This window comes from Bombus bifarius, unplaced genomic scaffold (assembly GCF_011952205.1).
Source record: "Bombus bifarius isolate JDL3187 unplaced genomic scaffold, Bbif_JDL3187 scf7180000007966, whole genome shotgun sequence".
Classification (NCBI taxonomy): domain Eukaryota; kingdom Metazoa; phylum Arthropoda; class Insecta; order Hymenoptera; family Apidae; genus Bombus; species Bombus bifarius.
The window spans coordinates 5,642,979-5,658,000 of NW_022884352.1; the positions used below are offsets into that span (position 1 = coordinate 5,642,979).

General features: G+C 42.0%; 1 protein-coding gene across 2 annotated transcripts; it reads right to left on the reverse strand.

Annotated features, from left to right (window-relative positions):
• Positions 1 to 839: 839 nt before the first annotated feature.
• On the reverse strand, positions 840 to 14,293 carry LOC117209011 (probable cation-transporting ATPase 13A3). 2 transcript variants are annotated; one of them, XM_033450575.1, is made up of 11 exons: positions 13,977 to 14,293; positions 5,963 to 6,047; positions 5,662 to 5,889; positions 5,459 to 5,595; positions 5,193 to 5,349; positions 4,905 to 5,109; positions 4,496 to 4,834; positions 3,278 to 4,229; positions 2,692 to 3,199; positions 2,349 to 2,530; positions 840 to 2,275 (listed from the first exon to the last, which is right to left on the reverse strand). In XM_033450575.1, exons 1-11 carry the CDS (start codon positions 13,981 to 13,983, stop codon positions 840 to 842), a joined length of 4,236 nt encoding a protein of 1,411 aa, XP_033306466.1. In that variant the 5' UTR covers positions 13,984 to 14,293. The 2 variants fall into 2 exon arrangements, with proteins under 2 accessions (XP_033306466.1, XP_033306457.1); XM_033450566.1 differs by lacking the exon at positions 13,977 to 14,293 and adding an exon at positions 6,291 to 8,933.
• Positions 14,294 to 15,022: the final 729 nt, after the last annotated feature.

Below are 15,022 nucleotides of genomic sequence, written 5' to 3' on the forward strand. Positions count from 1 at the left end.
ATCAATTCCCTATAGTTTCCTAGTTTAGAAAATTCATTAGCATTCGCAACCATCTATACATCTTGTCACACAAAGCGCGTGATCCATGTATTATATTATCTTTAATTTATTTTTTAAGTATATCTTTGAAACCGCAGTGAAAAAAGACGGCGTCTAAACGCAAAAGAGATCCCCCCCCCCCCAAAAAAAAAAAAAGTAAAAGAACGTATCTAACTATCTATTTCGTTCGACCTGCGCCAAGGTGAGCGCTCTTCGACGGGACCATTGCTCCCTGACGGCAGAGTAAGTTAAAATTCATCATCTAAGTTAAATAAACTAATGATAATACTTTCTCTTTCGAGTCTGGTATGCTCGAATACTAGTAGAGGAGGAGGACGAAGAAAGATCAGGTCAAAAGGGACCCCTTCAGTTGATCTACCGTACGATGCTCGTGGGATGCATCGTTGGTTACCAAGCTGTCGTGAATGCCGCGGCATTCTAAATGCACTCTTGTGAACGATATTTAGATTAGAGATCGTGTCGGAAATTTGCCATATCATTTCTTCCAGTTGAATGCTGGTGATTCGAAACTTTCCTGATCGTCTCTGAATTAAACGTTCCTGAGTGATTCCGTATAGCAGCTGAAAACAGTCTTGTATTGCAATTGTCATGGGACAACAAATGCACTGGCAGATAAAGTGGAGATACTTCGAGACAATCCGGTCTATGAAATCGAGCAGGTACGTCGAATAGCAAACAGTAGATCGTTCTTCAAACTTGAAACGATTACCGTTCGTTGTTCGAAGTACCGTTCTTTGATCGCTACCAATTCAAATCCCACGAGGATAAATCGCTCTCTTCTACGACGGTAGAATATCGAGTTCAAGGACACTTTGTGTACTGGGAGACAAGCCATATTCGCTTTTGTGCATCAAGGCGCTCTTCAAATCCCTCAATTTCTGCGGTTGAAGAGCCATAGCGGTGTTCCTAGGCAGGGTTGCGATTGGATTTGTGCTGTGGCTCTTAAAACTGGCTTTTTCGTACCGATTGATCCCTTTCTCCGATTCCGAATTGTATCTTCTCTTCGCTGTCAGCTCTATGTTCGGTTGTTTCAGCACGGAATCTCTGTCCTCGAAGCAAGGAACCGTTTGCATGGATACGGTGTTTCTGCGATCGTTGAACAAGGACTTGGGATTTAGAGTGACTTCTCTGGCAGAGCCAAAGTGCTTGAAGTTCTCACAGATCGGACTGTTCATGAAGCTCGTGTCCACAGGATGACAGGACTCGGGAACGCGTTTCTCGATCTTGATCTCGGTGACGTTTTGACGAATCAAAATATCGGGAGCAGCTTCTGGTAACGGTTCTTGGGAGATCGGTGGCCATTTTAAATCGCGTGCCATGTCACGGTCAATCGCGAGGAACTTTCGTCTAGATTTGTCTATGTTATGCCAACGATAGCGTAATTTTCTAAAAACGAGGTAGTCAACAAAGAAGTACTCCATTAGCAACGAGATCACGAAGTTGACGATACCGTAGCCGACCAAGATGAAGCGGAAGCCAACGTTCTCTGGAAGAATCAGCTCGAACCAGTCACTCAGCCACTCAAAGGGAAAGGTCGCGAGGTAAACGGAGAAGAGGCTGAGACAAATGAACGAGGTGAGCAGACCGTAATTCGTGAACAGAGACTTTCTATATGGATGACCCTTAGAGAACGTCACAGCCAGAATGATATACTGCATGGAACTGATTATGAAAACTGTGTAATTTTCGGTACAGCTCACATCGTCCTTGTTCTCAGCAGCTTTCTCCGTGGCATTGAACGGTTTGAACCAATCCATTTGTTGAAGATGCCATAGACTAATGGACTGAAATAGAGCCACAATCAAAATTTGCGTCACTAAGCTAAGAATGGGAGTGATGCTAATGAGACTGTTCAGAGGAGCTGTCTTGACTAATGGACCATCGTAAGCCTCGGTACGACCAAAGAAGAAAGCGAAGATCGAGATGATAAAGAGATCTATGTAGAGGAACTCGATGTCTGTCAAATTCGACTCGAAACTGTACAGCAGCATCACTGAGATGAATTGAGTGAGCGAATAACTCGCCATATACTTGAAAATTCCGAAGGAAGTGACCAAAGCTGCGCGACCTTCTCGAATCACGGTCAATACGCAAGAAATGTTAGTCTCGCGGCTGGTAAACGGCGATGCTACTGAAGATTCAGTGTCAGAGAGAGAAATTCCGGTGTGGGCAGCTTTCAAAGCTCCACAATCGTTTGCCCCATCACCTACCATAGCTGAAAATAATATTTAAAATTAACATTTCAATCAGATAATATAAATTGTTTGAAGAAGAATTCAGTTACGTACCAACATAGTATCCCAAAGATTGCAATTCCTGAACGAGTTGTTGCTTCTGGTCTGGCGACATCCTCGCAAAGATTGCTCCACGAGTGACAAGTTTGGGAATCAGTTCTGGGTAATATTGTTTGACTAGGGCCCACGTTTTACCCGTGAGTGAAAACACGTATTTGTTTTTTGAATGGTGTAAGCTGAAACAATGACAAACAAAAGTGAGAAATTAGATGTTAACACGTTCGCTATCGGATTAATTTAAATCTAATCCTAAACTATAAATAAACAAATGTGTAAGTTTCGCACTAATTTACTGTAGTAGTAAATGTGATAATGATGTATAGCTGAATGAACTTACTCGTCGGCTAAATAATTGACATCGTTATCGAACTGATTGTTCCCAAAGGAGCCACTCTCCACTGTTTCCAAGCTAGCTACACTATTCAAATCAGTCATTTCGCTGAGATCTCCGTGTCCCATAGATGGCTGACTGCTGCTCTTCGTGAAATAGATTTGTGGTTTCATCTGGTTCTGCTGAGTGGCAGAGACTGCAATGACGGCTGTACCTGGCTTCACGATGTCACAGTCTCTGGCAACGGACAGTGCAGTCAGCATATTGTCGCCAGTCACCATGACAGTCTTTATACAGGCAGTGTTTAATGCACTGATCACAGGCGTGGTTTCTGGTTTCAATCTATTTTCCATGATGACGAATGCTATGAACGTCAGATCGGACTCTGCAGACTCGCGACTCAAACGCTGGACCTTGGCGTAAGGAAGACGATTCAAAGATTTGTGTGCGAGGCCGATCACACGGTAGCCTTCCGAAGTATAGTCTTGTAACACAGCGCCAAAATCTGCTGGGACTATAAAAACAATACGATTAGTCATAACTTGAAGAGAGTTTAAAACACAAAATTTAAAAGATATGTTGCAATATTTACTGGATTCTGCTCTGGAGAGGCTGAGAATCATTTCTGGGCTGCCTTTGCAATAGAGGTCGTAATGATTAGCTCCCAACGTCCTGGTAATCACGCTCATCCTTTGGAGACTAGATGTGAACGGAAATTGACGAACGATTCCAATTTCTAAACCTTGCTCCCCCAATTCTGTCGTGGAACCAGTCAACGTGGTATCAAGGTTGTTTAAAGAGATGTTATCGATCACGTCAGAAGACATAGAATTTTGTCGGCTGATCGAGATTCTTATTTCGTTGGGTAGCTTCTTCAATAGATTGGAGCCTTTTGGTGGTCGCACTATTGTAGGGAAAAGCATCGAGAATTTTGACGTATCGGATACGTCGGGCTCTTCCAAGCTCCAACCCGTAGACTCAAACATTTTTAGGTCGAGTGGATCTCCGACAAGTTGATTTTCTATTATAGTGATTCCGTGGCAAGTCACCATTCCGATGAGAAGATCGTTTAGGGGCAAGGATGTGATATCTTTAATAGGCGGCTGGAATTTCTTATCGATGGTATTCACTACGCCCCACATGTCGAGACCATCTTCAGTCAGCGTTCCAGTTTTGTCAAAACAGATGCAGTCAATTGATCCTGACACATTGATTGTTCTTGGACTCGTACAGTAAATCTTGTTTTTCTCAAGTCTGCGTTGTGCCACCATTCGACCGACTGTCATAGCCGCTGGTAGAGCTGGCGGTACTACGATGGTAACCAGATCTAACGCTTCAAGAGCGATGTGATGGTTTGGGACACCTCTCATAGCCTTTGTCACAATGGTGTAAATCACGCCAATACTAGCTATACCAGCCAATAATACGACGAACTTGTAAGAATCTTGTTCAAACTTGAAATCGACGGGTGGAGGATACATAATGGATCTGACCAGTCCACCTTTGCTGGTGTTGAACCCTGTTCTCACGACAACAGCCAGAACCTGCAAGAAAAATAAATTATGTGATCAATAATCATTGTATCATTTTCCAAAGTCCCTATGCAACAATTAGACTACAAAATTTTATAAATTTATAGAAAAATTTTTTTGCATATAATATGCAAAAATATATAAAATATTTAAAGAAACAAATCTCTGTTCAGGTCTTATCTTTTTCAATTCTGCCCGTAAAAATACGAATTTGCATAGATATGTCTAGTAATAACGAACTTAGAAAATTAATCAGAAGTTCTAATGTTTCGAGTTACCTTCTCTGAACCGTAGTATCTTGTTTGAATAACTCGAGTACCACAGAACAGCGTGTGTCTTGCATGTTCCTTAATGTCGTATATCATTTCATTGGACGAAGGAATAGGTGTTTTTGTGACAGGAACCGACTCTCCGGTCAACATAGATTCATTCAGAATGCAATTCCCAGTCAGAAGCACTGCGTCACAAGGCATCAAACAACCATGAGATGGAATAACCAAAATATCACCAGGTACTAATTTTTCAGCAGGCACGGTCGCTGTTTGCCCAGTCGCGCGGTCTCTCATCACCGTTGCCACGTCGGAAGAGTATACGGTGGAACGTAAGTTGTGTTGGTTCTGCAAAAGAATCCTTGGTTATTAATATAATTCAGAGATTGACGCAACAAGCGGCCGAAAAGTTGCATACCCGACGAGTCTGGAAGACTGCCATAATTATGCCGACGCTGGACATGGCCAAGATGACCATGGCGTAATAATAATAGTTGTCGGCAATCCAGAGACAAAAACTAAACAGTTGGAAGACGTAGAATGGATTAAGGACCTCGAGACAAAGCAGCGTTAGAATACTCTTTACTTGAATCACGATTTCATTGTTTCCGTAAACGCAACGTCTGTAAAGAAATCGGAAAATATTTTTTAGATAGTGTCGCAAAGTAGATTTATTATGTTTATGGGAATTTTTGTGGATATTTGCCTCATATGCTGTTCAAGCGAATTTAATCCTTGCATTTGATGTAATGTGGAAGTTAGGACACCAACGTCTAAACCACGAAGTTTTAGGAACTCGGATCTCTCGGGGTCCCAAACGTAAGTTAACTTCTTGCATTGGAACAGGACGATCGACGGAACCTCTGTATACAAATATAAATTGATTAATTTTTTATATGAAGAAAAAATATTTTTTAGAAGACTTTTCTTACCATAATAAGAAAATATTTCTATTAATCGCCGAATACTTACGTTTAAATTGTCCACCGGCTAAATGCAGCGAGAGTGAGGGAGGATATTCTTCCTTTACTTCCTTGACGGTTATCACGCTGCCGTTCTCCATCCATGGTTCATTATCCATCAATGATTTTCCATCGAAAGGTTTACCGCTTGAAATATATGTAAAATATTAGCTTGATAAAATAATTGTCGTTGATAAAATAAGGAATGCTTACAGTATATCCTGAGCGGCCAAAGACTGCAATTTCTTTACGTAATAACTCGTGTGTTTTCCTTGGAACTTTTCTACCAGCAAAACAGTGTCTGCGTTTTCTAATTGACATTTGGAATGAGTTGCCAACAACATAAGATGCGGTATCCAGTGAAAGACCAATCTAAGAAGCCCTCCAGTAATGATAATCAAGAACCAAGTAACAGCGGTTAGAATATTGTTTCTCTTGTATCTAGAAGAAATAGGAAAAGGCGTTGCATAACATCGTCACACTTTCAACACGCGATATGTATGTATGTACCTACCCATAAATTTCCATTTGATCTTCTTCACCAGGGTTGATGTAATCGATACCATTCTTTAGGTGGAGAATTCCATTGCCTCTGGTTCCTGAAATAACACAATGGCCAAATAATTAGATCGATGTAATCGACGACAGGCGATGAAATTTCATAGAAATAACCGCGTGAAATAAATTGCTTCGTAACAATGTGAAATGCTCGTAATCATCAATTAAACGGACTATCAATGGTACGTTATTTATGGACGGCGATTTCATTCGGTAGGATCGTCAAGGACGATTCGATAGAATCGCTGCCAAATAATTTGATTAAGTAGGCGGTGATCTCTTACCCTCCAAAAGTTCCGTTTTCTGCTCACGCTGTTGATCAGCGGTGGTATTAGTACCGCGTGTTCCAAACACGCTGTACGCGTTTCTGGCGAAGCTCAAGTTCAATTTATTCGGAGTAGGCGGCATGATGATCGCAGAAAAAGGAGCGGATCTTAAGCGCGAATACTATATATGTATATGTAATATCTATATATATATATATAATATATATATATATATATATGTTTCTCCTCTCTCTTTTTAAATTTGGTACAATTGTTCGTGGTCTCACGGGAGATCACTCAGCGAGGATACTGCTTGCGGTATCACGACAGGGGGTTTTCCCTTTCGACGTTTCTTGTCCTTCTTCCCAATTTGAATCCTTAATCGTTTCACAACTACATTTTACCACTACTCTTATCACCTACGATTTATTGTCTATGGGTCAACCGCGGACCCGTTTGTTGTTGTTGTTTTATTCAACAACGGTATAAACGAAGAGAAGAAAAAACAAGAACAACGACACAAAGTTCGTCAACTGGCTTCAGAGGGAGATCGACGAGAATAAAATACTCGTGACAAGAGAGAAAAATGGGATTCTAGCCGAAACCAATTGAACGGTTCAGATGTGGCTCCCCTAGGAATAATGCAAGACGAGGAGATCGCTCTTTTAGGCAATAACCCCGTCTGCTACCGACACCGATTACCCGCCATTTTCGGGTCCGTCTTCAATGTTCTCGACGTAAATCTCAACAGAGCGTTCTCTTGCATTTGGCTGACATCGACAGGGACCAAGATGCGTCAGGATATAGCGGTATCCTGTCGAATGGGTCGAGGTTTGAAGATCTTCCTTCCACGAGAGTTCAAGTGGCAGTGGCTAGTTGTTTGAGTGGCAGGACAACGATGACGTTGACGATGAAACAGTAGCTGATGCTATCGCTTCGGACCTGCCCCCGAGTTCCTGGATTCGTGTCAGTCGCCAGGATCAGTAAGCTTTCGCCAGCCAATTCGTGGCGTGGTCACTGCTCGTTCACCTTCGCTCATACCGCGTCGTACGCACGCCTGTTTTGAATCTCTGTCGGCCAATCTCGGATGAAGCAGCTGAGGCTCTTCGAAATCCCAGCAGTCCACCAGAGATCTCTTCGTCTTGCCCTTGTCTCTCGCGGCCGATCCAATGTTACCTCGACCTTTTGTTCCGCAGCCAACTTCTATCGCCTCTCTTGCATTCTCGTGCCTCCCTTTTGCTGCCTCAACGTGCGATCTCAAATACATTACGGGTTATAAGAGTATTTTGGATGCCGTCGGGTGTGTCGATCGGCAGGGAAACTTCGTGGATCCTCTTCGATCAATAGAGATCTGTCTTATCGATTAAACGATCGGGTCGATAAATGATGTATCGATCGTACGACTAACGATATTGTTCCAAGATTTTCACAGTCACTAAGTAAATCGATTTACAAAGCGATTCTCGATTTTCTAAGGATTTAAGTACACGAGTGTTCGATTGAAAAGTACAATTGATCACAGGGAGAAAATGTCTAGATTGAGAGTAAATGTCGATTCTAACAGATCCACGAAAGAAAAGAAAAATTATTGTTCGCGATCGAGAGTACTTCGCTCTTTTATATAATGTTCGCTTCACGGTTTCGTGAATTTCGAACACCTATATATAGAATTGATTACGTCAACGTCCAAGTTCTTTTGCCGAAGGTGATCACACGTCTCCCACGAGCTCCTTCAATGATTAACACTTTTATTTTTTCACGCACGAAAACCGATGCACTCGTTTTTAGCACTGCTCCTCACTCGTAATTATCACTCGTGGTCCGGCTGTTCAATCCTGACTAATCGCCCTCGCGGCTCAAACGTGCTCGAATTCTTGCTCTTTCCCACGGTTATGGCCTTTGCTTTTCTATTTGTTGGATGATTCTTTCAGATGATCCGTTTAAACGATTCACCCTCTTCGGGACTTCTAAGTACAGAGAACACGGTGCAATAGTTTGTACCTAGTATCTTACTCATGCTGATGATTTCAATTCGTTCGTACGCGTCGATGATCAGCTCCGCCCTGTTAGGCCTCCGTAAATTAGGAAACAGAAAAGAAAAAATCTCTCTCCTCCAGGAAGTCACTTTGCACACGGTCGTTTCACTTGCGTTTCATGCATCTGTGGCCGTTTTCGCGTTTCTCGCTCACGACACTCACTGCGTCTGCCTCTGTCGACATGCACCGTGTCGGTTTATAAGCGCTCACGTTCGAGGAAAAACGACACCTTTCCTTCTCGCATGCCTGTTAATTTTTTTCCTTGAAAAGCTCACGATCCGTTGGAACTCTTTCAAACCGCTTCGTGCAATGTGCTCACAATGAATCTAAGATGGCGACTAGCCAGTCGTTCCTTTGTAGCTGTACACCGAAATGCTTTCTTTCCCTTCCTTCCACGACCGCGTTTGTCCAATGATTCTCGCTCGGCGACAACGATTCGTTCGACGAGTTTCGTCGTAGACCGGTTTGTACGATCACTCTGAAACACTGACAAGTACGAAACAGCTGGCACAAAGCGTTCGCCCCAATTACAACGAGATTCCAGACGCAAGTGTATTAAGGGAATCGTTTGGCATTAGCAGAAGACTTGCGCTCTTGCCTGCTTCGATCCCGGTTCAGGAGCGTACTCTTCGCCGCCTTTTCAGGTACGCCACGTGTCTCGTTTCGTTACTCGACTCCGAAACGCCGATTCGATTACGCTCTGTCAACGGTTTATGAAACGCTGAACCTCAGCTACATCGACGAATTCGCAAACGTTTGCTAATCCACATGTGAATATTTATACGGCACGACGTATCAACAATTTCTCACGATTAAATGGAAGTGTCGAGAATTTTCTTCAATTCTATAAGTCACGAGGCATTGAGGGCGCCAGTTGTTTGGTTCGATTAAAATAGAAAAGTCTTTCCAATTGCACGATTGAATGAAAATATTCGTTTGGCGTAACTTTATCAAAATCTTAACTTATTCTTCGACAGCTGTCATGGTATAATTCTATTTGTCATTTTGTGATTATCGACGTTCTCAAGGGCTAACTAGCGAGCTTCGTGGCTCCAGGTTTAGTGATGCCATGCCTGAGATATCCCCACCATTTGGTTTTGCCTCGACCTACGACGACGTTGCTGTTCGTGAGTCATTTGTTCTCACTAAATCGCCTTCCGTGGCACGAGTACGGCCCTGTTAATTGCATGGGACTTAAAATGCATGCGCCTGTTTTCATGGTGATTCCTCTTCCACTACCCTGTAAGTGATTATCGAAGGAGCGCACCTGTTTAGGTGTTGTAGCGGCGAAACCCAGGCAAATCGAACGGTTTACCCGCTCCAGCCGTCCTCGTCACCGTCCCACTCTCTCTCTCTCTCTCTTTCTTTCTCTCTTTCTCTCTTCGATTCTTCATTGGAGTATTGAACGAGCCCGAAAGCCTCGTGGTCGATACTCTGTTCGAGTTAACTTTCTACTTTACTATGGCCAGCACGTGCCAAGCGTCTGAAACGTTCACACCTAACTCTCGTGCGGCTGGTGGGGCATTTCTTTGCCGTACCCTCTTTTAGATAACTCCGAGTTTAGCCTTTCAAGGCACATTCAGCGCGTTAGCGATTATTGGAGCTTCAACAGAAGTTTCTTTTATCCGATAAAACAGAGTCCGAAGAGAATAGGGTCAAGTTTAAAATGAGATTACTAGATTGCATAAATATATAGCGTGTTATTTAAGGAATAACATTTCAGTGTTTTGATGATATAAGTAGTGGAGATACGTATATCGTTGAGCCTGAATCTTGTTACGTTCCATTCGTTTGAATGAAAACAGATGCTAATAATATGATACTACGCATCGGCTACAGGTCAGATTGTTGTTACACGCAATCGTCAATGACTGAAATGTCGTTAAAGACCATAGAAAAAAAGAGAGAGAGAGAGAGCATAAATATGTGACTATTCGGTCTGAAGATATCTGAATTATCCTAACAATGAGGAAAGACACCTGAAGTTGTTTTGTAACTCATCGTTGCGACGGTTTTTCCTGGAATTGTTAGCTCCGTCTCATTCGAATTTCTTTTATCGTACAGGACGTATCGTACATATCGTATTTGCGTACAGGAATCGTTGAATGTCGTAATTACACCAAGAGATAGCGAAACTTATGTAAGGTGAATATTGTAAACTGTGTGAATAGTGACACACGATTTCCCGGCACGGCAGACGCGATGCTTTGTACTCGTATAATTTCGCGCCGTTAGCTTTTCTTGATGAAGGAATCGCACGATTTCCGGTTAATCGTAGCTTCGATTATTCGATCACGTTCCACGTGTACACTTGGCGATTTTATTGATCAAATAAAGCGGTGTATAGCTACCTATGTTACAAATTAGTCTATCCGGTAATCGGTCACGTTTCATCTGCAAACGTCTGAAATTTGATATACAGTATGATAAAGTTAAATAATATTTATTGTTAGAGTAACCGTAGCTTATCGATAAAAGGTTTCTACTTTCCGATGTTCAGATGTGAGGAAGATCGTTCATATTAATTCAATGAGCACATTAGATTCGCTGGGTCGTTATGTAAGATCAGTAGGTTTTCGCGAACGTCTGTAAATACCGATAGCCTTAAACTGGCAGCTTTTGTGGAAACATGAAAGTGGACGTTACTTTTTGCTCGTTCAGTGTCGCACAACTGACTACTTTAATAAGCGTAACTTGAGCGATAGGTCGAGGCTACTGACAGAAATTAAAATTAGAGATATTACGTTTCTTCCTTTGTAATCTATCGAAATCTTGAAAGTTCTTTATTTGATGTTGTTTTTTTTTACGAAAATTATCTTATCAGACATTATTGAGACGTTTATCGTACCAATTACGTTTTCCATCGTTCAAACGAGGAAATTCTATTTATATCAATTGCATCATCGAGATGATACACGCTGAATCGAGGACATGTTATCGCGGAGAGACAGTTTCTTGTTCCCTATCCAAATCTCGTCATTGATAAAGCTCGAGATCTCGACGATAAATCGTTGAGTGGATTCTTTTCTCTGTTCCGATTCCCGAATTTAAATACGCGTCACGGAAGGCAGACGCGTGTCGACCTCCGTGCTATTTTCGAACGAGTCGTGTCGTCGACCGATTCGATGAAAATCGTCTCATATTCTACTTACTTGTTCGTCTTTTCGACTCGCTCCCAGCATTTAGAAGCATGCGCGGTGAACGTCATGGCCGTTTGAACTTTTCGCGTCTATAATAATCCAGTGAGTCGACCCTGATTTTGTTGTCGACTGAAATTTCGACGGAGTCATCCGCGTTTCCGACGCGCGAATTATTAACCGAGTTATTTACAACGCGTGATCTGTCCGGAAACACGCATTTCTCGTGGAACATCATCTTCAAGAATGTGCAATTGACAATTATAGTTTTGCCTCAAGCTTCTCACGCACACAGATTCTCGCTAACAGTCGTTTGAAGAAATACTGACGAGTACATCCTCTCATATGGAAAATTATTTCTTATTAACTTCTGCATCTATGTATTTTCGTGCTTTAGAAATCAACAATACAATCGTAATATAACGAGATTTCAGAATGGAACGAGATAAAGTTGCTTTTTGCTCGTATCTGTTTCACAAAATCGGCTTGTATTTCTTTTTAACGATAGACACGAAGGAAAAATACTTGATTTGTGAATGATGTCTGATTGCAGCGCATGACCTTCGGGGTTATCACGAAGCGGAGCTTCATGTGGTCTATACATCTGTAAAATTGAACGAGAGAGCCTGATCAACACGGAAATACAGTCGATTTCGTGGATAAATACGAGAATATGGCACTGTGTGAATTGTTTTCGTGATTGATAAGCAACATAATCTTCAAAGAATGAAATTTGCCATTACCCGATTCTAGTTAGATGTCTTCCGATAAGGAGCCTGCTATTCATATCAGATTAATGCGAACACACTTTGTCGTTTTGATAAACCGATTTTCGGAAATGGAGTTGCACGTGCGTAGCCAGCTACGTGATATCGTACACATTTATTGCACAAGACGTTATAATTGTTCTCCGATAAGGAAATCTTGCTTAATTTCAACGTGGTTTCACAAAACCGTTTCCTCACAGTAGATACAGGCGGTGCGCGTCAGACGAGAAACGGTATAGATACACAATATGAAACACTGATAATTTGATTAATAGGGTTGATGAACTGATACCGCCGATAAATTGACTCGGTGTAACAGTAAAATTTCTTATCAAACAGGTAAGAACTTTTGTACGATTAAAAGCAAAATGCAGAAATCGGGAAATTGCTCGATGCAAGTTTAGCGTCAAAGAATTTACAATTCTAATTGTACTTTAGTCACCAATTGATAAGGCTCGTTTCTTTCGCGTTGCCGTATTGCGTTAAGGCTTTTTAGTAGATCAATTTTTTTAAATCATTATGTTAGAACGCATAGGCTGAGGACGCGGCATCGCGGCAGCCCGACAACTTCGTTCGTTAAATGTGTCACCTCTTAATTGACGAATCGTTTCGAATGGATGGGGGTCATTTGTGAGGACATTAGAGTAGCTCGCGTCTGCTACTTATATATATACATACTTCGAATTCGAAACGTTTCTAGCCACGTGCGATACGCTTCGGTGAAAATAGACTCAAGGAGAAATTATAGTAATTGATGCTCGTCATTTTCCTTTCTTTTTCACTATCTCTACCAAACCAACCCTCGAGCAAAAGTTACCATGATTTATCTACTACGGAATCTCCCTCGAACGATAATCAGCAGCTATTGCAAAACAATTTCTTCTAATTAGTCTTTCCCTAACTTTCATGAATCGATATCGGCTGATAGATTGATATCGACTTCACTTGAATAAAATAAAAGAATATTTAAGATACAACGAAATTAATTAATTGATCATGGGCAATGTCAATAATGTTCGTAATCACGACGTTGACAAAACTCCTCTTGATAATCATTGCCTTTAAAATAGATCGGTTGCAACGAAAGAACTATAGTTATTAGCTATTTCGACACTATGTTATTTTTACAAACCCAATGTCCAACCCAATTCGTCACAAAACGAATTATCTATCGCATTTATTCTTACTATACTTGTAAATCATAATTTCGATTTGAGATTCGAAAACTGTATCTATGCATGTAATTTTTGTCGGGCAGGCTAATCTCGATCAAAGTTTCGGATCCTCTCGATTTTATATCGCTATCGATTCGGGATTACAAACGTCGATCGAGTATTGCCATAACGTTGAGCAACCGGAGACCGGTCGAGGACTGACGCAGAGGAAAGTTTCGCTGTTACTTTTATACGTGGAACCGGCTATACATAAACAGAACGTTCGTCTGTGTTAATATAACCAACACGACACATTAATCACTCAGCTTGGTGAACGTGTAGCCATCGTGATTCCAATTTTATCCAGATTTCAATTTTCTTGGATTTGTGACGCTTCAAAATTCTAACAACAGCTCTTACACTTAAACCATTCGAAGCCAGTGTTTCTTAAAACCTAAGGATTTGTAGGCCTGACATTTAAAGACCTTCAAATTCCGAAGACCCCATAAATCTTGCTAAATCTACAATTTCTAGTTTGTCAAGGACCGTACAATCTGTTCACCCAAGACCATCACCAAGCAACGTATTCGTTGATATAACAAAAGCCTACCGTTCATGGCGCTTATCCTCAGCTCGGAGGAGGCTGGTTCGAAATTGGTGTTCTCCACTTTTGTATCGTGACGACGACGACGTTGGTGATGGTGGTTGGACAGGTGGGCATTTAGAAGTAATCGAACACCAAGGGAACGCCGGGCATCGCGTGTCACCGGGGGCCGTGATTGTCGTTTTTGTTTCCCGAGAGATCAGCAACGAGGCAACATAATTTCGGTGGCACGCGCAGCTGCGCCGTCAAGAGAAACGCTACGCGACCGCGCAGAAAAGCAGCAGGGACGCGCAACGGAGCGCCGAGCAACACTGTCGTCGCGTCGCTCCTCTCGCGAGTTCTTCGCCCCGTTACCGAGCTATACGTAATCGCTTTCATGTACCGGCGATCCACGCGAATCTACGCCGCTGATTGGTTGAGACCAATTCCTTATCAGCGAACATTGTTCCGTTGGAACCGATGTTTCAAAACGGATCCAGTCCTTGTCCCTGTCGATCTACCGATTTCGAGTAAATGCAGCTAGTTAACACGCCTCGAGCAATTAGACACTTGCTGTTAGACACAATTACACGCCTGACCGTGGGGTTAATCTTGTGCAATTAATGGCTTTTCGGTAGATTTCTGACTCAAGTTCATCGAGTAGTTTTAGCCTATTAGGAACTTCGTCTAACCGTCTCAGCGACTTCTCGCGGTTTATCTCTGACAATTCAGAGTCCGTCGCTCTCTTGACGCAAGATGTTTATCGCGAACTCTTAAAAAGATTACGTTACTGAGATTGTGAGAAGTACTTGATTTTAAATCGTGGAAGAAAAGTGAACGGTTTTCTCACAAGGAAAATTGACGAGCGTGTTTGTTTTTGTTCGAGGAGAAAGTGTCGACGTAGACAAGACGTTGCTCGAGATTTCGTTCATCTTTATTGGTTTCTTTTCTAGTGGTTCTGAACGCGGTATTAATTGCTTTATTTGCATTCTTTCTTGCGCACCTATGGCACGACTTGCCAAGTCGTGCCTCGTACGAGTTTCCTTTTTCTTGTTCATTCGTTTTATTTTCAT